General features: G+C 38.3%; 1 protein-coding gene across 1 annotated transcript; it reads left to right on the forward strand.

Annotated features, from left to right (window-relative positions):
• The first annotated feature begins 809 nt into the window (after positions 1-809).
• Positions 810-21,465, forward strand: oaf (BRICHOS-like domain-containing protein out at first). The gene is made up of 6 exons (XM_076196889.1): positions 810-974; positions 7,331-7,441; positions 10,794-10,928; positions 12,198-12,384; positions 17,096-17,211; positions 17,570-21,465. Exons 1-6 carry the CDS (start codon positions 885-887, stop codon positions 17,726-17,728), a joined length of 798 nt encoding a protein of 265 aa, XP_076053004.1. The 5' UTR covers positions 810-884; the 3' UTR covers positions 17,729-21,465.
• The last annotated feature ends 6,432 nt before the right edge of the window (positions 21,466-27,897 follow it).

A 27,897-nucleotide genomic window follows, 5' to 3' on the forward strand; every position in this document is an offset into this window, starting at 1 on the left:
CATTGTGATATAGCGAGGTGTCATTTCCTGGGTGCCTGGACAGCCTAGTAGGGCGGAGTCCAGATCGAGACGTCAAATGATGTCATTCAGGTGATGAGAGGACCCCGTACTGAAGAGCGTTTCCACCAGGCGAGACCCCCTCTTTGGGTGTGTGTGTGTGTGTGAAAGGTCATAGCATTACCCACAGATCGGTCATACGAACTCTGAGCTCTCTTTCGGGAGGGAAATAGCTGTCGATCACGAGTGCAACACGTGATCCAAAGACCAAGGGGAAAGACCAAGGAGGTGAATATACATACAACTCCCCGCCCACGAAAGTTGGAGTAACGACTCACAGCGCAGCGATACTGAAATTATTTCAGCTCTGGACGGGATTCGAGCTCATATCGCTGTAGCAACGGTTGAGAACGCTACCACTGCGCCGTCGAGTCGTGTATCTGTGTATGGGGGGGGAGGGGGTTCTACAATTGATCCTGACCTAGAAATGGGATTTATGGAAGATAGATATATGTTGTGAGGCGAAATCGTGAAACTGCAACCAAGGGCATCAATATGAAGACGTAAACTTTACATCCTGAAGTTGGGCGGTAACTAAACCCAAAAAACACGAAAGATATAACCAGCAAGTAAATTTGATGTACCTTATTTATAAACCAGAATTTCAGGTTGGGTGTTCAAGAAAGGAGGTATAATTTGGAATAAAATAATAAAAAAGATAATATATGAACAATTAAACCTAACAAAAATGTCTAAATGCAGACTAACGTATAAAAACACAATTTCAAAACCGAACAATAGAGCACGGCTGTGAAGAGCAATTTGTTGTCTTCGGTTGTGGTATAAACTGGCACTGTTGTGTACAGTTATTTCGTAGTGTCGTCTGAATGGCACCAAAATGTGTTTGCTATACAGCTTTAAGCGCAGTAATCTTCAGTATATGTGTTGGGCAGCTTGTGGTAAATGTAAAAAATCAAGTAAGTATCGAAGAATAGTAAAAGGTGTTTGAAGAGGAAGGTCAAGGCTGAATGCTATCCTATGACCTGAACAAAGTGGCATTTATTCTCGTATTATTAGTTGTCTCCAGGGTGATTTATTCAATTGTATGTGGGCCCTTTAAGAGTGAAAAGGTTAAGCCAATATCTGATAACCCTGTCCATACTGAAAATTAACGTACTTGTATTCTACCTGCTGTCAAACTTTTGTTCAGCTGGAATATTTGGGTGTGGGAATATCAGATATGATCATCATGGAAGTCATATCTCTCCATTTATCAGTCGCATAAGTTCATAGTATTTGGATGAATTGTACTTAGTAAGTTGGAGCATCGGTTCAATTCCAGTATCATACAAATAGTTTTTTTTTTTTTTTGTATTTGATTTTTATTTTGTGTGGCCTTGGGATGGTTAGGATTTTGTTTTTTAGAAGTGCACATGTATGGGATGTAGGAATAGAAAATAAATATAATTTTGTTTAAATTTTAATACATTAATGTAGAATATATTTTTCTTGGTGGAAATCAATAACAAAAAACGGTCAATTTATAGTTTTACCCAACCATAGAATTTGATATGTGGCTTATATGTTTCTGGTGAGAAATGTTGTGATATGAACAATGGTGTATATCATTTCCGTCATAAATGCGTACTTTTTGAAGTAATTAAGTATTGAAATTATGCACTTGTGCCTACATCTCCCGAACGATCTGGGGGGACGTGTGGGAAATCGGAGTTTTTGGGTGGGGGAGACTAATAAATGGAGTAATGCACGTTGCCAAACAGGTGTAAAATGAAGAAGATGACTAAAGAAACCCATAAAAACAAAAATATCCCATATTGGCGGGTACTGCGCACGGCACCATGTTTGTTTACTAACGATTGTAAATTTTTGTGACCAGAATTGCTAGATTAGCAGCTCGCGCAAGACTTGGTAACCGTAAAGTAAACTAACCTAACCAAACCTAACCTAACCTAATCTAACGGAGGTAACATTAGTTTACGGTTAGGAAGTCTTGTGTGGCTGGAGTGGATTTCGCTAAGTGTGACACTTCTAGCGAGACATTGTTCGATACGTTGGTAAACACAAAGATGGCTACCGCTGGACTCTGGCCATAGAATGGGATTTTTAATTTTTTTTATAATTTTTAAATGTTTTTGTTAATTTTATACCTGTTTTGCAATGCACATTACACCATTTTTTAGTCTTCCCCACCCAAAAACCCCGATTTCCCACACGTCCCCCCAGATTGTTCGGGAGATGTAGGCATAAGTGCATAATTTCAATACTTAATTACTTCAAAAGTATACATTTGTGACAGAAATGATGTACACCATCGTTCATATCACAACATTTCTCACCAGAAACACATAAGCTACATATCAAATTCTATGGTTGGGTGAAACTATAAATTGTCCCAAAAAACTAATTTTTTTAAGATGTGCACACCTATAGCTACACAGTATAGTACCGTATTTTCCGGCTTAAAATGCGCATCGGGTTATAATGCGCATCCATGCACTTCGTTATCTCAGTGCACAGATAGCGCGCACCGACGTATAACGCGCATGCCCGATCGCCATCTAGCGAGAGAATCGAGAACCATGTTGTGCGTTGGTCCCTTATTACTTTGTAGCTTAAATAGTTTGTAGGAAATATGATCTAAAAAAAAGTTTATTGAAAGTAAAATATACAGAAAAATTTTGGGATTTTTACAGAAAATGTTCATTTTATATCTTGAGGAAATAATTCGTCTTTACCATTTTTTTTTAATACTGAAACAAACTACAGACTGTTTCGTTTTAGCTTTGAACCTGCAATGACAGTGGTGAAATAGGACAGTCTCTCATGGAGATGACGTTTAGTTAATATAACTCCCGAAAGAGGGTGTTGTAGTCAGGTGTTTGACACGAGTTTATGAACGGCCGCAACGGAATTTGTACCATACCTAAAGTGAAGCAACAAAGCCAACATAAAAATTCAAACTAGGATGCTGTGAACATGGGCAAATATCATGAATATTGATCATGTTTCATTGTGTTTAGGCCTATTTAAACATGAAAAAAAAAAGATTCGATAGATACCTACCGGGTACCTATACCAAATATTTATATACGGTAGCCCATGCTGGCGTATTCTTTCATGTCACCATGGCTGTTCTTCTTGTTCTCACGGAACGTCACGGAGAAGTGTGCCGTCCCGACTTTGTGACGGCCAACATCGTCACGTTGTTGTGAAAAAAATTACACACACAGCCGCAGAATTTTTATCGTAGGCCGTAGATAATGCGCACCACCGGATAACGCGCACCCCCCATTTTTAGGCCCTTTCAACGGAAAAAAGTCGCGCACTATACGCTGGAAAATACGGTACTAGAAAATTAAGTATTACTTTTATAAATTATAATATATCAATGTAATAACTATTTGTCAAGGCAGAAATCAATATCGGAAAATGTTGCTAAAACCTATACAGAAATGAATGAAGTCACTTTGACTCCTTAAGACGTCATCTTTGTTTTGATAGATTCAGAGGTTGGAGATGATGATGACAACCCTGATGAACTCTAGGATTATTATAGGTACTGCATTACTAAATGCAGGTTAGGTTAGTTTGGTAGGTGAGGCTAGGTTAGGTTAGAGTAGATGAATGTATTATGCTTTAACTTCTTCAGTCTCTGCCTCTACCTAAACAGAGATGGCATATCAAGCAACTAAAGTGGCTATGTTTGTTTGTTTATAGCTTTTGATAACCTTTGCTATTATTAATTTCTGCCAAGAATAATTCATATTACATTGATGCATCATAATATACAAAATTATTATTTAATTTTCAATTGCTATATCATGTAAGTGTGCATTTAAAAAGTTTACCCCAAAACCTTTCTAAAAGCAAATACACTATTGAATGGAGCTGGAGTGATAGGTTTGAGACACCATATTGCCGTTTGTATAGTGATGTCAATGTTAGTTTGAAAATGGTGTTGACACTGTGTACCAGGTATTTGCCCTCTCCAAATAATGTCACTACACTACACATTTTAAAAACAGTGCTGCAGCCATTATTTTGTCCAAGTTATTAAAAGCCACCTTTATTGATCTTAGTGAATTGTAGGTTTCTCCAACTATTTTGTTTATATGCTTGTCTGGTGACATGTCTTTGTTTAATAATTACTCTAAAAGCAAATACACTATCGAATGGAGCTGGAGTGATAGGTTTGAGACACCATATTGCCGTTTGTCTAGTGATGTCAATGTTAGTTTGAAAATGGTGTTGACACTGTGTACTGGGTATTTGCCCTCTCCAAATAATGTCACTACACTACACATTTTAAAAACAGTGCTGCAGCCATTATTTTGTCCAAGTAATTAAAAGCCACCTTTATAGATCTTAGTAAATTATAGCTTTCTCCAACTATTTTGTTTATATTCTTGTCTAGTGACATGTCTTTGTTAATAATTACTCTAAAAGCAAATACACTATCGAATGGAGCTGGAGTGATAGGTTTGAGACACCATATTGCCGTTTGTCTAGTGATGTCAATGTTAGTTTGAAAATGGTGTTGACACTGTGTATCGGGTATTTGCCCTCTCCAAATAATGTCACTACACTACACATTTTAAAAACAGTGCTGCAGCCATTACTTTGTCCAAGTAATTAAAAGCCACCTTTATAGATCTTAGTAAATTGTAGGTTTCTCCAACTATTTTGTTTCTATGCTTGTCTGGTGACATGTCTTTGTTAATAATTACTCCTCGGTCCTTTTTGCAGCTAACTTTATTTGGTTCCTTTGTACCAGTTTTATATTGTCCTGATATTCTTTTTTTTACTTTTTTCAAACTCCACTATACTACATTTCATGATGTTGAAGTTCACTTCCCACTTTTGGCTCCATTCCACTTTGTCCAGGTCTCTGAAGTGATTCACAGTCTTTTTGTGTATGTCCTTTCTTTAGTAGTTTTGCATCATCTGCTTCAACACACTCAACAACTGGTTCACTACAAATAGACGCAAAATAGCCCAAACCAGTTCTACAACCATATTTCCCACCACTTGGACAGTGGAATACACACACATACCACACCTATGTATCAACAACACTCTCATACTACACACACATACATCCAAGATTCTTGGTTTGATATATGATACATCCATGTAATTTAAACAACACTTTACAGGAACAACATTTGGACAAAACAAAAAAACTATTGCCACAGTATATTAACATTGCATACACAAAGTGATGAATTATGTGAGCCCAGTGTGGGCCTCAAATCTTACTAAGACACATCACAACACCCTACAGCCCATAAAAAACAAAGCCCTAAAGACAATTACAGGCTGCACAAATACAACACCTACAGACCATTTACAAAGGATTACAAAGGCGGAGCATGCCGACAGGAGACCTTTTGATCCATATCTAGGTCGGATGCGAAAAAAAAAATCATATTGATAATAAAATAATAAATAAAAACTATGATAATGTAAATAACAAATAAAATACATAAATAAATGCATAGGTATAGTTAAATAAGAAACAAACAGGTAAATAGTAAATAATAATAAATTGACATATAACTAATAATAAATAAAAATCAGACAGACAAATGATAACAAAACAAAAACAAATAATATAAGATAAATTATAATCATTACAGCATCTTACTTAGGTATTTATCTAAATGATTCTTAAAGCTTTGAACTGAACTACATTGCACTACCTGTGCAGGAAGTTTATTCCATTCATTAACTACACACAAACACATTCCACAGCCTCCACAAACACAACACACTACATAACAGAACACCCACACATGCCAAGAAACATCAAAACAACACCCAAATATCTATATCACGCACAAATACTCTTTTCTCATCCTCCGCAACCACCAGACACCAGTCTTCAGAAGCATATCCATAATCATATCACTCACTACTCCATTAACAAACTGAAAGACAGTACATTGCAGCATGCCAGATCCCCTGATATCCACTCTGAATACTCCCCCCAACCCCAGACTGCAGTGTGGCCATCCAGCTCTTCTAAGCTACCAGAAGACGCTGGATGACCACATCTCGGATAACTGTACAGGATGCAACACTTCACCCCTTAAGATACAACACATTACTGTATGTAAGACTGCATTGTCCACAGTCACGTATGCCGACAACCCAGTATACACTGTAGGGGATTTGTTCCAGCTGTGGCTTTCCTCAGGGAGATGATACTGCTAAACCAGACATTCTAGGAAATGGCAACAACAGCAACCCCTGCAGTATATGTTTTCATATATTTACTTTTTTGATGATTGAGACAAATATATTTTGCAAGATTTTGACTTATCGCAAAAAAAAATGTAACATAATTTTGTTCACCCTTCAAAAACTAGATTATTAGTTCTTTCAAATAAAAAAGTTTACTCAAATAAAGAAGTTTACTGTCATGAGATAAAAATCCTGCTAGTCTCCCAAAAATATGTTGAAGTTACAACTCTGTTTAGGGTCTGTTTGATGTTTCCTTTAGTATTGGGCCAATGAAAACTAGGCAGATGAATATTGCTGCGACTTCATTTTTGGAGCCTTAGAACACAATAACTATGTATTGGGAGTGGTGGGTAGTTCAACTGTATAGTGTTTTGTGAAGTTGTCCAGGATCTGTGGACTATATTAACCACAAGTATTCTGAATGCACCCACTGGGGAAGTGAAGTATAACTGCATGTATAGTGTTGACAATTAAATCTTCAAATAATCTCCAGACACTGCCCTTTCTATTAAGAAGAGTAGGCACATTCAAACTAACAGAGAAAGTCACATGCTCTGTGCATATGAATTAGGGTTTACAGTATTTTTATCTGCTAGTAGCTGTATTTTTGTGTCAGCTCTGGATTCAGGAGTTTGATTATAATTATGGAACTGCTCATCAAGGTTTCAATTTAATTTTGTTCAAGGTGGATATTTTCAGATTCCTTATTTCACTTCCTTATATAAAAATATAATTCAAAAGATTTTGTATTGCTTCTTTACATGATTTGTCATCATAATTTAATGATTAATGATTTGATTTGATATTTTATTTTTTTATTGTAACAATTTTCAAAATTATTGTAGTAGATGCTATTTTTTTTTTTTTTTTTTTTTATTTTTTTTTTTTTTTTTTTTTTTTTTTTTTTTTTTTTTTTTTTTTTTTTTTTTTTTTTTTTTTTTTTTTTTTTTTTTTTTTTTTTTTTTTTTTTTTGCATCCGACCTAGATATGGATCAAAAGGTCTCCTGTCGGCATGCTTTGCCTTTGTAATCCTTTGTAATCCTTATTGATTGCTTTTGTTAAACAGGGTGAGGTGCTGAAGGAAACTATAATGTCCAATGTGTCTGATGACTCAGTGACACTGCTGTATCCACAAACTGATGGTACCCTCATCACTCAGCTCATAGATTTTAAACAGGTTAGTGTTTCCATTGCTTTTGTATTTTTTATGCATGAAATAGCTATTGGTAGTGAAAAAAGTATTATACTACAGATGATATACTTTTTTTTATATCCTCCCAGGTTATGGAAATCTCTTCTTGTAAAGGCCAGTCATTGTGTAGTACAAAGAAAAACTTCCCTTGTCCTCATCTCTGTGTACTACCACTAGCTGGTACCCCATTCCATATTTCATTCTTCACTTTTTCTTACTCTTATAACTTTGCCATTGAACATGTATAGCACACTCATTCTCGTTCTATGATATAGCACATCCATATAGCACACCCTTTCTTCTTCATCTATCAATCCATTTTTTTCCCTTTTACTACTCCCAATATGTTCCCTGAAGATGTAAAAAAAAAAAAAAAAAAAAATTAGAGTACATCCCTTATTTTCTTGTGATTTTTTCAGCATTTTTTATATTTTTGTGTTTTTGTGAATGTTTTGCATAGAAATGTGGTCAGATTCTGACATATCCTCAAATGTCAATGTGTATTTTTCTTACCACTCCTCCCTCCTTCATGTTCACTATTTTCACCCTTGTATTTACTATTCTCATCTCTTCATTAGGCTTTGTATATCACTAAGCAGGTGTTGAGATTTTGTACTCTTTTTAGTTTCATTCTGAATCACTTAGATTCTTAATGTACACAATGCCATTTGGTGCAATAATGTGGCTTGTCTTTTTTTATATATATTTTTTTGGTGCTGGCCTTTTCAAACAATGTTCCATGCATATCATTCTGTAACTTTACTTTGGTACAATAATGACAGAATTAATTTGATATGCTTGTGTGTCAAATACAAACACTAAACACTGATATTGCTAATAAAATACATGAACAAAAAACACAAAATTGGCAAAACTTTATCAATGCACTTGATCACAAAACAAACACCAGCAAATTGTACAAAACACTCAACAGCATTACACTATCCAACAGTAACACTACACGCTCTCACGCAGCAATAATCACAACAACAGATAATCTACCCTCAAACAGACAACAAGCAAACGCACTCATACGTCATTTTGCACAGACAAGCCATCTCACTTCTCACCCTGACGACCGACGCACCATTAGACATAAGAAAGACTTCCCCACAGACTCAGACTATACACCCTTCATAGACAGTCAGACAAAACTCATAATACATAATCTCAAGCACTCATCTGCCTGTGGCCCTGATAACATAAGCAACATCCACCTAAAACACATTGGACCACAAGGTATACACGCACTCACAAACATTGCAAACTACAGCTATTCACACAACACTATACCTGACATCTGGAAGCATGGTAAAATAATCACCATTCCAAAACCGAACAAAGACCCAACAATCCCAACATCGCACCGCCCAATCACACTTCTCTGCACCCCCTCTAAAGTCATTGAACACCTAATACTTAAACTTGTCACACCACATATTCCCCTTGCTGACTCACAACATGGTTTTAGGCCACTACACTCCACAAACACTCTTCTGATAAACCTCACACAAAGAATTTTAGATGGCATCAATTCAGATAGGCCCCACCACAGAACACTTCTCATAACATTAGACATTAGTAAAGCTTTTGATGCTATCCCCCGCCACAACCTAACAAATAAAATATATAACACAGACATGCACAATAACACCAAAAGATGGCTGGCCAATTATCTGGCAGGTAGGAATGCTTACGTGTCATATAATGGCCAATCATCGCACATCAGAAACATTAAGAATGGAGTACCACAGGGCTCAGTTCTATCCCCCACACTATTTAATCTATAATGCATGACTTACCCACACCAGACAACTCAGAAATACAAATCTCTTCCTACGCAGACGACATAACAATCACATGCACACATCGTAACACAGACAAAGCTGCAGAAATAATCCAGCCATACCTTGATACACTCAACACATGGTTCATCACAAACAGACTCAAAATAGCTCCAACCAAATCTACAGCAACACTTCTCACCAACTGGACAATAGAACACAAATACATACCTCATCTCTACATCAACAACACTCTAATACCACACACAAACACACCGAAAATTCTTGGTGTAATATACGATACATCCATGTCTTTCAAACAACACATCACAAACATAAAAAACAAATGCACACCTAGACTTAACGCACTTAAGTCAATCACTGGAACGACATTTGGACAAAACAAAGAAACTAATATAACAATATACAAACAATGCATACGCTCAGTGTTGAATTATGCGAGTCCCGCATGGGCTCCTAATCTCAGTGAGACACACCACAACACCCTTCAAATCATACAAAACAAAGCCCTAAAAACAATTACAGGCTGCACAAATACAACACCAACAGACCATTTACACCATGAAACAAAAGTCCTCAAAGTCAAGGACCACCTCGACATGAGAGGCACACAAACACTTGCCGCAGCCACCACAAACACATCACACCCGCTACACTACATAGCAGAACACCCACACACACCAAGAAACATTAAAACAACACCCAAAGACCTTTATTACGCACAAATACTCTCTTCTCTTCCTCCACAACCACCAAATACCAGCCTCCGGAAACATATTCATAATCATATCACTCACCGCTCCATTAACCACTTCAATACGGGACTTAAATCTCGCGGGCAGCAGCCAATGCCAGCCGTACGACGTAACGAAATAATATTCGCATCATAAAATATAGTCGCCGCTTATATCGATCGTTCTCTCTTTCACCCGCGAATTTTGAAAACCACAGAGAATGGGATTAAGGGCGCATTTGGGAGAATGTAAAAACACAGGGGCGACTACAATAAATATAATCAAGACGCCGATATGGCAGCGTCGCGAATCCACTTGCTCCTCATGACGCCTACGTGTGCGGCACCGTATGGAAGGGGTTAACACACTGAAAGACAACACACTGCTGCATGCCAGACCCCCTGATATCCACCCTTCTGAATCCTCTCTCCCACGAAAGGACAGAGTCCACTTGGCCAGACTGCGGTGTGGCCACCACCCAGCACTTCTAAGCTACCAGAAGAGGCTGGATGACCGCATTGTGAACAGCTGCCCAGGATGTAACACTTCACCCCATACCATACAACACATAATGGAAGACTGCATTATACACAATCATGCACGCAAACAACACAAAATACACTCTATAAAGGATTTGTGGGAAAACCCAGTTTCGGCAGTAGCATTCCTTGGGGAGACGGGACTGCTCGGACAGACAGTCTAGGGAACGACAACAACAACTCTTGCTAATTTTGGATTGAAATTTTGCAACAAGATTTTATTTCCAGAAAGTATATGATTTGTTTCTCTATATTCAAGGATGTCCAGATTTTCAAGATCATTGTTCTTGGAGAAGAGGAGCTTGGGCAGAACCAGTATCAAGTTATTTGTTTTGTAACCAGATTTGCAAGAGGAGATTTTATTTCTTCTGATGCCATGTCCAAATTGAGACAGGTATGTAAATGTATTTGAGTGGATACTTGTATAGTTGTTTATGTTTTTATATGGTTTAGATTATGGAATTGCTTTGATGAATGAATTGGAGTTGTGTGAAGACAGTAAAAATATGATTGACAATGGAACAATAAAGATTCATGAGTGGACTTGGATACTGTTGGGATTGGGAGAGCATGGAATAGGGCAAACTTTGGTCGTATGGTTTTGTGATGGGAATGAATGGAAGTAGATTTCCTTGGTCCTTGGACAATGCGCAAAATGGCGGTGCCTGAAGCAAGAGGATTTGTGCGCTTAAACTTGTTTTGGAAAAGTGTGAATGATATTTTAATGACATTATTTTCTCTTGGGTTGCTCCAGCTGCCTTGTAGGTGGGAAGTGGGCTCAGTTTTAATTCTCTTATGGCTTTTGGAATTTCCCTCATTAATTGAGTGTTTTCCCATCATTTGTATTTGTCTGTTTCTACACATTTTATTTCTTCATGTTTATTAGTTTTGTGATGTCTGTTTAATTGTTGCAGTAGTTCTTTTCCTTGTTCTGGGAAGTAGTTGGAGGGGAGGTCATATATGGTTTCCCTAGTTTGTGTTTAACCTCTTCAGTACTAGTCACATTCTCATGTGCAGAATGAGATACCTGTACAATGATTCGGTGATGCATTACAGTATTCATTTTTTTTTTTTTTTTTGAGATATGTAGCCCCAGGGAACTGATGTGGTGGGTGGAAAAAATGTGATTTCTTTTTAACTGGTTTTCTTTATCTCTTATGTGATTTGTAATATAATTTGTATTGTCTTTTAGTATTTGTGTAGTTTGTTTTGTTGGAGAAGGATATACTAATGTGTATTAATGTTATGAATCCACCTTTATGTTGTATGTTGTCTTCTAAATGGTGTGTTTTCAGTGAATGTAGGTAGTGTAGATTGTGGTGTTAGTTTATTTTTCTGTATCAATGCTGTGTGTATGTTGTGTTTGTATAGGAACTGAAGTAGTTTCATATGTTTGTGATGCTTTTGATAGTTTAAGCAGGAAAAAATTAAAGAGACATATGTGGTGGGAGTGAAAGGAACATGTCCTTTCCTTTTCCATGTTAAGCCACCTTATTTTGCAAGTACTGTATATAGGTGATGGGCTTGAAAAAAGCTATGCTGTTGAAATGTATGCTGAATTGTGGGAGTTTTCATTGTTTTGCTATATTTAGAAACATAGTCAATATATTTTTCCCCTTCAACATTATGCTGTATTTGAAAGGGCTTCATTTTTTATTTTAAGAAAAATCCTGGAACTGTGCGAACACCTGAAGAAGATAGAGGCACGGAAGACATTGAATTGGATGTAAGCCTGGACGTACAAGGGTCTAAAATGCTCTCTTCTCACATACCAGTACTTTGTTCAGAAGCAGCTCAGTCTACATATGCAAGGGAACATGAAATCAAGATATGGATGAACCAGAGACGAGGTAGGATTAAGGTTGTTTCTTGCTTTAATCAAATAAAAATAAATTCATTTATTGGAAAAGATGGCAGTGGGTGTATAAGTTCACTTTATATACATACATACATATACCAAAGGTTCCTTCCCCCTTACACGGGGGGTAGCCAAAAAGAAAAAGGCATAGAAATCACTCCCACCCATTTCATTTCCCATATATTCCACTCCCCTCCACCCTCCTCCCTCCCTCCTATCTTGGCACCTCAAATACCTAAAAATACATAATCTATATACAGTGTTCCTGCACTGTATATAGATTATGTATTTTTAGGTATTTGAGGTTGCATGTAGCAGTGAATGAGGGAGTGGAGTGGGGGAGGAAAGTAAATGTGGGAGAGAAAAGTGTTGTGAGCACAGGTTATCTGAGGATAACATGAAGAGAGGGTTTTATCAGGGAATGATTGCTAATGGGATTTTGAAGCTTGAGACTTGAGTGAGGCAGAGGAGAAAAGCCTGAGTGTGTTTTGAGGAGTATGGGGTTGCTATGAGGATGGATAGAGTTAGAAATGCCGTAGTGAGGCAAAGAGTGTGAGTAGAAAGGTAGCTGGAAGACAGAATATGCCAAAAAGTGCTGAGATGGTTTGAGCACATGGAAAGAATGATTAACATCTTCAATAAGAGCCAAATTCTCGTGCACAGCATCGGAGATCTGATATACGATGATTCGATGATACGTCACAATACTTGCATTATAAGATATAAAGTCACTGCAGATTTAATCTTTCACATTGAGTAATAATAAACACAGTATTTGGGGGTCACTCAGCTACAACTACAAAATAATTATAGCTAGGATGCTAACGTCAGCATCCTCACATACCCACTTGCACCTCATGATGCCTACGTAGGTGTCGTTATATGGAAGAGGTTAAGGAAAAACTATAAAAAAAGAATGTGGGAAGCAGAATTGGATGGAGTAAACTTGAGAGGGAGTCCAAGAATGAAGTGGGGCTTGGATGTAAGAGTGTCAAGTAGGGAATTGATGGATAGTGGAATATATAGGAAATGGAATGGGTGGGAGGGGTTTCTATGCCTTTTTCTTTGGCTAACCCCCCCCCCCCCCCCACCCACACACACACACACACCCCACACCCCACCCACACCCCTTGTAAGGGGGAAAAAGCCTTCGGTATATGTATGTATGGTTACCTGCAATCAAGACTTCATTCCACATTAAGGCCTGGCCACAAATTCAAACAGCCCCAAATGCAACTGCCACACAGAAGATGCAGAAAACATCTCGTAATACAGTGCCTCACACAAATAATCCTCAAACAACAACACAGTATCTTTTCCCTAAGTAGCTTATGGTTCCACCCAGATGTTGACAGTTTCTTGAAGGCTGCAAGTCTTCTGCAAGAAAGACCAGGGCAACAGATTCATTGATTACACCAAAGCACTCTTTTACAGCAGATCCTGACAGCTAAAGCTGAAATAAATGCGAGGTTGAGAGGAAAACCGAAAATTATATGAATGGATGGTGTGAAGGGGGCTTTGGAATAGAGATGGAACAAATGTCTATTTTTGTCATTTCCAATTGTAAATGTGAATTGCAAATGTTGCATTCCAATCCACATTTCATTGCTTAAGTACGAGTAATATATAATTTCTAGATATTGTAATGAATATATATATATGGGGGATTTTACATCAGACACATTTGATTTCTAATTCCTTTATTGAATTTATTTTGAATGTATTGTAAGTGTTCAGCCATAGAAAAATGGGTAGCTAAAATTTAGTCCGTTAAATTTTCTTTGTGTCCAGGATGCATGACGAAGATCCACTCTTACATGCATCTCACCAACCTCTTTCCCCAACCTCCAACCTTTGAAAGAAGAAAGAAATAACCATCATTAGCTGGCAGCTACATTGATATATGTAGTATGTTGACTTGAGGCTCAGTAGTTAAAATTAGTGATGGGTAGGTTAAACTTCAAAAACAATAACTTCTTGGTTGTCTCAGCACTCAACCTGCTTTGTATTCTATTATGCACTAGTCCAGCACCACTGAATAGATGTTTGCTGGCAATACTTGATGGTGGATAAGCAATGTAGGGCCTTGCTAAATGAGAAAGATCAGGATAAGAATCTGCTTGGATCTTCCACCATGCAAGAGAATCTTTGCCAGGTTCAATGCTTTATCTTTTAGGTACATTTCGATGGTTATCATTGCCTTTGGGGAGAGCTGTTCATCTTCATTGTCACCACATTAAGAAAGAATTACATTCATGGCCTTGGTGCTTCTGCCTGTAGATGTGGTTTGATATGGTTTAACATCACAAACTCCACCCAATCGGAAGGCTAGGACAGTACCCCTCACAGAGGACTTTGTAGCGTGGAATTTAATGAACCATGCTCTTGGTTCAAACTTCACCAGTGGCAGGGTTCAAACTGCCATCCCCTCGATCTTCACCGCAAGTAACGACGCCCTAACCCACTCAGCCAGCGAGCTTCCATAGCAGGTCTGATGCAGTTGAAGCTAGAAAAATAATCTAAATATAAACCATCTACATCTACAGGCATACTAGAAATGCCTGTAGATGTAGATGTTTTATATTTAGATTCTGTTTTTCTAGCTTCAACTGCATCACAGCTGGTTTCCTTAATTTCTTCACATGTCTACCAATAGCATCTGTAACTCTTTCTGTGACAAACTTAGGACTGAATATTTTGGATTCATATATGGGGTCCAAAAACATAACTCTGGCATGCAGGTCATTGTTTTCCGTAAAATCAAATCTCTTGTTGATTTTTGCCAACACGGTTTGTTTCATCTTCTTACATACATACATATACCAAGGCTTTTTCCCCCTTCCAAGGGAGGTAGCCAAAAAGGGAAAGGCATAAAAACACTCCCACCCATTTCATCCCTAAATACACTCCACACCCCTCCCACCCTCCCTCTCATCTGAGCACCTCATCTTCTTAACTTCACTTTTTTAGGCTGTTGTCAGCTACCAATGATGAATTCTGGCTCATTTTCTTGGTGATATCTTCAAGAGGTTGGAGCATAGTGATACATTTATACAATGGAACGCTTAAAGAGCATAATTCGTTCCTGAATCTTAGTTGTAATGCGAAACACTCATCAAGCGAAACAAATTTTCTTGAGATCTCAATAACATAATTTTAACATTAGAGCTGGCATACAAGCAGAGAGATTCATTAAGTGCTTTCATCCTTATCATTTGCAGAGTTGTTCCAGCATGTGGCAATATCATGCAGTTCAGAAAGCTGTGGAGTACTTATTCTATCTTGTATTTTCTTGAGCTCTTCTTGAGCCATGCTTGAATGACTAAAGTGTGTGCCAGTAGACCTACACTTTGCAATGAGGACGGTGACTGCTTTTTGTGATGTTTAACCATTCTTAATAATAAAGTGCATTTAGTGGCAGGCACAGTTGGTGTTGTTCACACCAGAAAGAAACAGCTTTCTTCATATTGGTGCCAGTATCTCTCATTACACAGTGAACATAATCTGGTGACAGGTCTGATGTCTCTAACAGCTAATTAAATATTTCACTAAGATATACACTGGTGTGACATTTAGTGTGTGGCTCAGCACATAACAAAAAGCTTTGGTGCTTGATATTTTTTTCTTTGGCATGACTAGTCTGAGATAACAGAGACACTCCTGACTGATCGTCAGACCACTCATCTGTGGTGAAAGAAATCTTGGTGGAATGTAGGACAGAGCTGAGTAAACCCAAAATTCATGCAGTTGTATATTTTCTCACAAATGATATCTCTGTAATACTTCCTTTGCCATAGAGGATATAGTGGTTCTGCCACTTTCACATCCATTACTAGCATTTGTGCAACTTTAGTGTCCATCCATCCTTTGTGTTCGTGTGTTGTTGACATCCCAAAATTTCACCTTTTCTACACATGCTTCAAGGCTAATCTGCTTTATTCTTACACCTGTTGTTGCAGATCCTTTCCTTTTCTTGATCTTTTTCTTTTCTTTCTTCCTTTTTCTTGCTCAGGTTCTTATACTCTTCTGGCTTCTCAGCCCAGATGTTGTTCTTCCTTTCTTAAAATATTTGTTGTTGCACAATTTACACTTTGCCAAATCATCAGAGATTAACTTGAATTAATACCATACTGCACTTTTGTGACAAGACTCCATTGTGCAGTTATGAAGCTTGTAGCTGTGATACTTCAATGAAAGCTGGTGACAGTGGTTAATGCAGAAGAGAGCCAAGTATGTCCTTCTTGGGTATGGCTCAAGACAGTGATAGTGAGCAGCTGAGTAGTAAGCATCAACATGGGGCCTGCCTAGGGCTGGAAAGGACAGGGTTGCCACTTTGCATCCTCTGTCCTCCCTCACCACATGACCATACAATTGGCCCTCATGCATGGCCACACATAATCCTTTGTGTAAACTGAAAACTCTAAAATTTGCTCTTTTTGAAATCTAATCATCTATTTTCATCAGTATTGGGAAAATATTTGTATATTCACAAAAATAAATTGGTAATGGAAACATGAATGTGAATGCTGAAAACCATAGCGAATATGTGGAATGTTAAGTAAGGAAAAGAGAATGCAAAAGATTGGAGTGAATGGAATGATGGCATGAAATGATGAAGTGATGATGTACTCAGAATAGACATGCTTTTCATCCGCTTTATTCTTTAAACAGAAATAATGTTACAAAAAATTATTCATACACAGATGGAGGAGATTTGACAAGCATTACTAGTTCAATGAGTCATTTGCCAACCCGTGGTGTAGTGCGTTGTTTGGACAGTGGCAGGGAATTGGCTACACCATGTTCATGTCATCTGCAGGTAGAGTATTGTAATTGTATGTTTCCATCTTACTTTCAGCGCAATATGATGATACTTTTGATATTCCATGAGTGAAGGAATTCATAAAAGATTTATTCCTTATTTTATAAAGCTCAAACAAATATAATGCTAATTTGTACTTTAAAAATATATCTACATGGCAAGGGCTTTTTCCCCATGTCAAAAGGTACATTTAATTTAAATTGTGTAAATGACAATCAATTATGAACATTTACTGTACAGTTGTGCAGATGATTTATGATAGCTTGTGTTTGCTTGTAACTTGAAAAATATGACTTATTGTCATTTTGCTAATATTCACATGCCTAGTAACAATTTCTTGTGCTTCTCCCTATAGGTGTGTATTCCATGGTATCCATGTGGACTGAAATACTGCAAAGGTCGAGATAACTCAGGCAAAGCAGTGTCTTATCGCTGTGGCATCAAGACTTGCCGTAAATGTCGCAATTTCGATTACTTTGTTCAGCAGCATCAGCTTTGTCTCTGGGAAGACTAGTGTAATTAAGTTCTTTTCTGTACATAACTGAGGAACTTTAGTAGAAATAGGTAGAGTAAAAGAGGTGATTGCAGCAGAACTTGTGTATTCAGAGCTTACTGATGTGACAACGCAATTTGAAAGTATTGAAGATAATCTTGTTTGAGTTTGTGCAAAAATGTAAGAGACCTGTCTGATAGGGTATGATACATAGTCTTTGGTACATTTATAGATTTGCATGAGTGAATCAGATACCTTTGAAGTTGAGTTTGCATTTATGTATATTGTGTACATGTGTTGATACATGTATTCATGTATAAGAGCATTTATTAGACATGCATTTTTGAGGAGTTTTGATGTAGAGTATGGATAATATAATACAGCTACTTATTGTTTTACATGATTACATTCCATGAAAGCATTGTGAAAAGGAGGAAAAAGATTCTCTTATAAGTGATATTGCCTACTCAAGGTGTACAGCCATCCCACACCTGTCCAACGCCTATTTGTTGTTAAATCTATTGGTGGTATTCTTAAAAAAATTCTTCCCTTGTATAAATCCTTGGAAGGGAAAGATTTTTATATAAGGAAAGAACTTTTTAAGAATACCACTGTAAGACTCTTATGGTGGTATTCTTAAAACAATTCTTTCCTTATATTTTTCTGCATGAGGGGATGGATAGGGGGGTCGCCAAATTAATGAAGTGGCCTTGCTGTGGATATGCTGTGTCTTGTGACACTGCCTCTGACCCAGAGTAGTGGACAAGATGGAGGGATGACCCGTCATCCAGGAAGTGCCAAGATAAGGGGGAGGGAAGAGGGTAGAGGGGAGTGGAGTATGTAGAGGATGGAATGGATGAGAGTGGTTTCTATGCCTTTTTCTTTTGGCTACCTCCCGTGTAAGGGGGAAAAAAGCCTTTGGTATATGTATGTATATAAATCTTTCCCTTCCAAGGATTTATACAAGATTTGTACAAGGAAATAATTTTTTTAAGAATACCACCATATGTTTGTTCCTCTTAGATGAAGGGTTGTCCCTATCCTGTGCCCATTGCTTGGGTGAAAATACAGGAAGAAACAGCACCTCTACAACAGGACTCAACAGCTGAAGTCAGTTTACTCCTACTGCTTCGTAACATGGCAACCCTCCTCCACATCCACCTCAGAAACAAAACAAACAAGAAGAAATTTCTTTTGGTTGCATCAATTTCTCGTCTATTCACAAACCTCCACTCACAACTGTCTCTTTATCTTTCCCATCTCAAGGCCCCCTTCATCTGCATATAGAATGGGATTTTTCCCATAGGAATTTTTTTCTACAGGAGATATTTTCTTTTGGAGGATTATTTCCTAGAGTTGCTATTATAATATACAGAGAGTGGTGGCAGTCAGTGGTTTTAGAAGCTCACTTAGGTGATTTTTTTTTTACAATGCACATGATTATAGAAAAATTCATGTGCTCAAAATTCCTCCTCTCCACTATTCATGGGTCTTTACTACAAAATTGTGCCATCGTAACTCGTGTCAAAGAGAGGAGTAGCTGTATTGTAATAGAATATTAGCACTTATTTTGTAACAATGACAGTTAAACTCTACTTAGGGTTGTTTTACAGATGCTCAGTGATGCTAATGTATTAGTGTCATTTTGAGTAACTATTTATGTTGTGATGCATTTAGATTTTTATATTATAATTAAAATGTTTATTGTTAGATTAATGGAGGTAGAGGGAACATGATAACAAAAAATAATGTGAAAATGAAGTGGAGGATGTATTTGCCAAATTGCCAAATTCAAGATATAGTGGGACTGGATGAAATGAATATGGAGATGGTTAAGAAGAAGGTAAACAATGAGAGTGGCTGGTGTGTATAATGCGTGTTACAAGAAGAGAATACTCAAGAACTAAAAGATAGCATGCATGGTGAGAATTTATTATGAAGAAGGTTGCAAGCTTGAAAGCTTGAAGCCTTTTGATCATCTCAGCATCTTTGACAAAATTATAGAGGAAACATAAAAGATGATAAGAGAGGAATAGTAGATATAAAAGAAATAGGTGTATACATACATACATATACCAAAGGCTCTTTTTCATCCTTACATGGGAGGTAGCCAAAAAGAAAAAGGCATAGAAACCACTCCCACCCATTCCATCTCCTACGCACTCCACTCCCCTCCACCCTCTTCCCTCCCTCACATCTTGGCACCACCTGGATGATGGGTCATCCCTGCATCCCGTCCTCTGCCCTGGGTCAGATATTCACTCTATGAGAAACGTACAAAAAAAGGGAAGTGTTTTGGGGATATGGAAGTGTATGATAGAGTAGATAGGAAAATATTGGGAAATAATTAATGAGACTGAAAGTCCTCTGTAAGGGGTACTGTCCTAGCCTTTTGATGGGAGGAGTTTGTGACGTTAAACCATATCGTCGTCATCACGAATAAGTTTATAGAAATTGTGTGCTTGGTCTGAAGATTGAGTGCTAGCCCCACAGGGCTTTACCCTTAGACAAAAGTGAGGGTGTTGATAGGTTTTGAAGAGGAGCCAGTGGTTCTTTCTGATGGCCATCTTACAGGACCACCACAAACAGATATCAGTGGTTGGTCCCAGGAATATGCATGGAGTAACGAGTTAGACAAATGAGGCATGCGTTTTTGCTGACTACCTCCTGTATGCGGCCTTGCTGTGGATGTGCTGTGTCTTGCGACACAGCTTCTAAACCAGGGCAGTGGACAAGATGCAGGGATGACCCGTCATCCAGGAGGTGCCAAGAAAAGAGAGAGGGAAGAGGGTGGAGGGGAATGGAGTATGTAGGGGATGGAATGGGTGGGAGTGGTTTCTATGCCTTTGTCTTTTGGCTACCTCCCTTATAAGGGGGAAAAAGCCTTTTGTATATGTATGTATAGAATAGGGTCTGAGGTTGTTTGGTCATTTTCAGAGAATGGATGAGAGTTGCCATCTTTGAATTCATGAATTGGAGGTGCTAGGAGTGGATAAAAGTAAGGAGTGACACTATTCATGAATGGACAGGGGTACAGATGGGATTGAGAGAAAAGAAGTAGAACAGAGTGGTCTGAAGTTGTTTGGGTGCTCTATGAAATTGGGTAAAAGTTGATATTCTTGAAGAATTCATTAATTGGTGGTGCTAAGGAAAAGGTGTGCAGTGTAGGTAAATGAAGTCAGAAGAACTTGTGTTAGGATGTTGAACAAACAAAAGTGTGTGACAATGAACTGGACAAGAGGGATTCCCCTCAGGTGAACTGGTAGTATTTTTGGAAAGGAACAAGGTGTAATTTTTGCATGGTTTAAGTAAGAAGGAGTGAAAAATATGAATGTAATGGGAGTGAAAGTGGTAAGGGTGTTCTTCCCCCATGCCTATCCATTGTGTTTTGTTGGTAATGACATAAAAAAAAAGATAAAAAATTTCAGACCATTATAAAAATTGTATATCATGTAGATTATAGACAGGTCTTATGATTTGTGTATTATTGTAGTTTTATTTGGATCTCACTATAGAAATAGTACTAATTCTGTCTTTATATTTTGTATATGCAAGAAAAATTACTAATTAACCAGAATGTAGCAGATGATATTAAAAGCTTGTGATATATAGTAGGATTGTAAGGTTTCCTTTCAAATAGTAATTTGATGTATTTCATTTTATTTTGTACCAGCTTACTCATTACTCACATTTCACAAATTTTTATATGCCATATGTACTCATGGACATGCTGGAAAATATAAGTTTTTAATATATAATTTGTTTTTCTTTGGGTGTTATCTTATAAAAGAAAACCTATGGAAAGAGGTGAAGGGGAAGGCTCCTCTGAACCAACTATTGCCTTACCACTTCTGTCTGGTGCCCCCTGGGACAAACTCCCACCAGGAAAGGTAATGCAGAATGTGAGGTAGCAACTGACTGACTGACAATGTAGTACAGGCTGGATATATATACATACATACATATACCAACAGCTTTTTCTCCTTTACAAGGGAGGTAGCCAAAGTCAGAGGTATAAATCCACTCCCACCCATATACTCCACTCCCATTCACTACCCCTCCCTCCGTCTTTTCTTGACTCCTCCTGGAGCTAGGCTGGATATAATGAAAAATTTGGCTTAGATAAAAGTTTGCTGTCTAGAAAGATTGTTATTGAATCCCCCCTCTTGTGGATATCTAATGAAAAGGAGTTTTCAATGCTTGTTTTTAAAAGCTAAGGCTAAAGCAAATCATTACAGAACAGTACAATTGAATAATAGGAATGTAAGAGATGTTTGATTAAGCAGCTTGCCAAAGCAGAATTTTCTCTTTTGATGAAACTTTGTGTGCAATAAGAAGAGTATTTTTCTGGAAATTTTGAGTTTTCTATATTTTTCACAACTGAGGAGTTTATTATATTGAGTTTGTATTATATATTCAGTCATTGCCATAACTTCCTCAAACTAACAATAACCTAGAGGTTAGGATTTCTTTGCCTACTATGAATCTCTGAACCTAATCAGACTAGGGAACCACCCCTTGGCAAGATCATCCATAATGCAGCATGAATAATACCTGTGATAACGAAACAGCAACAAAAACAATGAGGGAACATCTCCCCCAAAACCAGCATCCCTCATTTGCACTCCTGCTCCACCATGTAACACCAACAAAAGGGATCTAAATAAATTTCAACACCTCAGAACAGCCAAAATCACCAAAAAGAAACCTTGTTCAACACAGAATATAGAATTGTCCCTCCTTTGAAAAAAATGTGAATATTCAAACTTGTGAATGTGGAACCTGAGAATGTCGGGTCACCTGTGTATCACATCAAACCAAGCAATATTGAGCTTTTTCATATAATGAAACTGTTGAAGACTCATTCCAGACTGGGAAAACAATATAATCCTGACTCCATGTTGTGCAAATGGTCAATAAAGGCAACTATTGTGTAATCAGTAAGCATGCCTGCCTGGATAGTGGGAGGTCCTGGGTTCAATTCCCAGGTGGTGCAAGTTTTTCAGTGATGTTCCCTATCGAACATGGCACAGTGAGTAGGATCCTGAAGAGGTGCACATTCCTGGAGTGGTGGAGGCCCAGGGAAGGGAGATGTGCAAGTGGTCACTAAAGGTGACCAGGGTGTGATCAGTAAGCATGCCTACCTGGACAATGGGAGGTCCCAGGCAGTGCCAGCTTTTCAGTGACATTCACTATCCAACACATGTTAACAAGAAACACAAGATCCAGAAAATTGTCTCATTCCAACATTCATGGCAACTGGAGCACCACTCACATATCACCCCTTCAATCAGGATTACAAAACCGGTTGCAGCATTACAGATTCAAGTGCAAACAGAACTGACAACCTATACTGTATTTGCCAACAAACAACATGACTGCTACATTTTGTTTATTTGATGACACATGACACAGCATGGAATTGTTGGATCCTACATAAGTTTTGGTTTCTAGGAGCTATGCCCACCTTCATATCCTAATTCCTAACCCATAGAATATTCCATGTACTATATTATATACATATATATATATATATATATATATATATACACACACACCAAGGGGTTCTTCCCCATTATATGGGAAGTAGCCAAGTCAAAAGCAATCCACTTCCACCCATTCCACTCCTGTTCACCATCCTTGTTTCCCTCTTATCTTAGCTCCTTGTGGATGAAGGGTCATCTCTGTTTTGTACCCATTTCTTGGGTCAGAAGCAATGCATCAAGACACAGCACATCCACAGCAGGGCTGTTTCACTTACATGGTGATCCCCACTGCCCAGTCCCCTCATGTAGAAAGTAAAGAAGACTGGGAGAAATCATGTACACATAATAGTAATCCTGTCCTCACCACATACCCAACAGTATCTGTAACACAGCCCAATTTTGTTTAGTAATCCACTCTGCACATACTAACCATCTCCAAACAACCATAACATATGTATGCCAGTGGGCACTAGACCATGGACTCCACTTCTTTACCCTAAAATCGGTCACCATGTATCTTTATAGATGACATTACAGCAAAATTACTCTTTCAATACAACTAAGAAGCACTACGCTCTCAGTGGCAGAACAGACCCCATCCATATACATGTTGAACAACCATGGCACCATTACAAAACCCTACTGCAACTCTACCTTCACTTCAGACAACACACAGTCTCCATTTCTGATGCTCACATAAACTCTACTCTTGACTGCCCTCTGCAGATTTCATCCTATTCCATATTTTTGTAAAACACTCCATAATGTCTCTGCCAACCCTGCCTTACAGCTTCTCCATAATACATGAAAGCCCAAAATACATCCTAACCCACTTCCAAATTTTATCACATGTGGCTTGCTACAAAAACTTCACAGAAGTCTAAGCACTTGTTCTTCTGCTAAACCCACCCAGCTCTTGTCCAGTTATTCTATTCCCCTCCCAATCCTCTCGACACCCATGCACAGTACTGACTAAACTTAACAGACTGATCACTCTAAAACTACTACATACATACTTGTCCCCTTATCCCTTGTATTGTGGACCTATACATGGAACTCTTCCAGTCAACTGATATGCTTCCTTATTGAACATTCTCACCAGTTATTCTACTATAACTCCTCCTCTGTCAGACACTCACCATGGCAACCATCAAACCCAGGTGCCTTACAAATTTCCATTTATTTCAATGAAGTTTGTATCTTACATTATCATTTTCCTCTCCCACCACAGTCATTCTTCAGGCCATAAACAGTACTTGGCTGGAGACTGCAGAGATTGAGAGTCTGACAGAACTTGTCATGGATGACCCCACAGGGTTGGGTAGAAGGGTGAGTACGATTTATGTGCTACCATAGTGTTTGTTTCCGCTGATTGGTATTGGTACTCTAGATACGTCATGTAGGTCTCTTTTGCACATATCCAGTCGGCTGAATTTGTATACACGTGATGTAGGTGAAAAGGAGAGAGACAGGGGTCTTAATCAGAGTTTATTCCTGACTGGTTTCGCTTTAGGTTTTTGTAAAGGAATGGTGTTCTTGTAAGGTGAGAAATGCGTTGTATGTGTCTCCTGGTGGATGACACTATTCATTACCACCACTGACAAATTACACTAATAATAGGACGAACATAATGAAATACATGAAAATGTAATAAAAATTAAATGAGTATAAAGTAAGATGAAAATGAATGTAAAAGCTATGCGATAATTATAACAAAAAACATAAAGTCTGTTACAAAATCTGCTTTCCTGGAATGCTTTGCAATATGTCTTTCCCATCGATTTTCTTTATGAATATGGCTCTGTTTTTACTGCTTTTGAGGTCAGATAATTCCTATCCTCGCTTGTTTTATGAGGTAACTGTTAATGCTCATCTCTCATTGCCCTCTCCAATTTTCATTTATGTACCATCTTTACTTTTTACATTATCTCCGACTGTCATTCGAGGTTGGTGGAGGTGATAATTTGTTGATGCCCCAGTGTCCTCCATGGTACCCTTTTCTTTCCTGACATTGCATGGATACCAGCCTTCCTACTGCTACATTTTTCCTTTCTTTCATGTCACCCCTCCCCCAGTATTTTAACAGACATGCACCACCGTTTTTGTACTTACCTAACCTACACATTTCCTCAATCTGAACAGTCACGTTTTAAGCTAATTCCCGTGATTGTGGGTATTATTTCTCCAGTAGTCAACATTACATATTTCATGGTCCCCTGTTTCCACACATGAAATGTTGTTTCCATTCTGTAAAGTTTGCTTTCCTCACTGGCAAATAGAATTAGATTAATTGTCATTGATGTACACACACACACACACACGACTCGATGGCGCGGTTGGTAGAGTCCCCGATTGTCACTACAGCGGTCCGGGTTCGAATCCTGCCCAGGGATGAAATAATTTCAGTATCGCTGCGCTTCGAGTCGTTACTCCAACTCTCGTGGGCGGGGAGTTGTGTGTGTGTGTGCGTGTAAGGTCACATCATTACCCATAGATCGGTCATACGAGCTCTCTTCCGGCAGGGAAATAGCTGCCGTTCACGGGTCCAGCACGTCATCCAAAGACCAAGGCGAAACCATGGTGAATCACACACACACACACACACACTCACACTCGTGGTGCAGTTGGTAGAGTTCCCGGCTGCCACTACAATGGTCCGGGTTCGAATCCCGCCCAGGGGTGAAATAATTTCAGTATCGCTGCGGTGCGGATCGTTACTCCAACTCTCGTGGGCGGGGAGTTGGGTGTGTGTGTGTGTGCGTGTAAGGTCACAGCATTACCCATAGATCGGTCAAATATGAGCTCTCAGCTCTTTTCCGGGAGGGAAATAGCTGTCGATCACACACACACACACACACAAAAAGTACAATTGCTAAAAAGAATATAAAAGGTGGGGGGCCTGCATAGCTTTGTGTTAACAGTAGAACAGGGCCCTAGAATAGACACTTCAAGTAGCGAGAAACGTGTCATTTCGTTGTCGTGTAATTAAAGAAATAATCGTGACATACGTTATACAGCTACAATTGTCTCTTGATTACTAATTGTTCGCGGGCGCACAGACGAGACATCTTGCGGATGCTTCATGTAATAATAGTTTCAGCCAATAACCTAATTGTGTCGAATCTCGTGACCCGTTTCAGCCAGTCACAGGGCTTTCTTTGATAGCGAAAACAAAATCGGACGGGCGCCACCTTAGTTTTGAATTGGTCTGTGCTGAGTGATGTGTGATTTTTTTTCTTGTGCGTGAAAACTTGCTCCGAGTGTTATTAAAAGGACTACTGTGTTCTCGACCCCCCCCCTCCCCAAAAAAAAAAAATCGTGTGATGACTGGAAGTATTGTGTTAAAGTGTCCAGCCAATGATGGAAGTGGCTTGGGTGTTGGAGGAAAGCAAGGTAACCCACTTCTCAAATTATTTTTCTTATGTCTCTGCAATAATGGAGACATCTTTTATTAAACTTTTTTGAGCACATATGCCACCTGGTTCCTAAAACCCATTTCTTCCATCACTAGTTTTATAAATAAACTCCCAATAATAAGATTCACCTGCATTCGACTGGCTTCTTCACAATGTACATAAGGTCAGTTCTAAGGTGTTTCTCAGGTTCTTTGGTGCGTACAATGTAATGAATTTAGGTTAATTGGAGGCTAAAATGCACTACAGCCAGAGTCCGGCAGATAGCCCAGGTAGTGGATCATGTTTAGAGGTCAGGCTAGGTCACGTAGCCCAGTCAGTGGTGTATTCGGCCACTCATATCTCCCGGTCCTCAACTTTACCCACCTTTTTCATATACATGCAGGGTTCTCGTCCTGTTCTCAGCCTAATGTTCTCACAACCATTTTCTGATTGTTTAGTCATAGAAAACATAGTTTTGGACGGGGGACTAAAGAAGAAAATGTTCCTTAGACCAACTATTTAGGAAATGTAAAAAAACAAGTTAATCCACTATAATATGGTATATTATACAAAAAAGTAACAATATTTACAGTATTTACAATCAATTTACACACTTTGATTTTTTATGAATTTAACCAATTGTAAACTTGGCTTAAAGTTTACACATCCTCCGGCAACTTTTATCATTTCTGACGAGATTATGATAGATGTTAGAGTAGATGTTGACAATTTGTTTCTAATTTTTGATTTTAATAAATTTACCTTAGAAAACAATCTTTCCACATCAACATTGGAGGTAGGAAGGGAAAGCACTTCTAGAGCATATTTAGAAAATATTTCGAACATTGGCTGGTTGAAATCATCCCGTAATGTGCTTAGAGCAGTGAAGAATTTTTCTGGATTGGAAATAATTTTTATTTCCTCGGGAATTTCTGCATTTTCCACTGCTCTCCATTCATCATCCAGATGTTGAGGATTGACAGTAATTCTTGGGAACGCATTGACAAGATCTCGTAGTGTTGGCATAGAAATTCGAGAGCGTTCATCCAAAAAAAATTTTGGTACAAAAATTCTCAACATTTCAAATTCATTATTTCCTAGAGGAAATCTTTTCTTGATTTCTTTGCACGCTATGATAATGAATTGCCTGCAGCGTCTAAATACATCGCCCGTTAATTCCTTCCTGTGTCTATATTCCTCTGATTGCAAAAGTGAGTGCATGTCCGATCCCAAATACATTTGGTTTACAGGAAGATAGAGTGCCACATTATCCAAATCAAGAGATGCTATATCATTTGCCATATTTATT

Source organism: Oratosquilla oratoria, chromosome 1, assembly GCF_046742065.1.
Source record: "Oratosquilla oratoria isolate Oo_2021 chromosome 1, ASM4674206v1, whole genome shotgun sequence".
NCBI classification, from domain to species: domain Eukaryota; kingdom Metazoa; phylum Arthropoda; class Malacostraca; order Stomatopoda; family Squillidae; genus Oratosquilla; species Oratosquilla oratoria.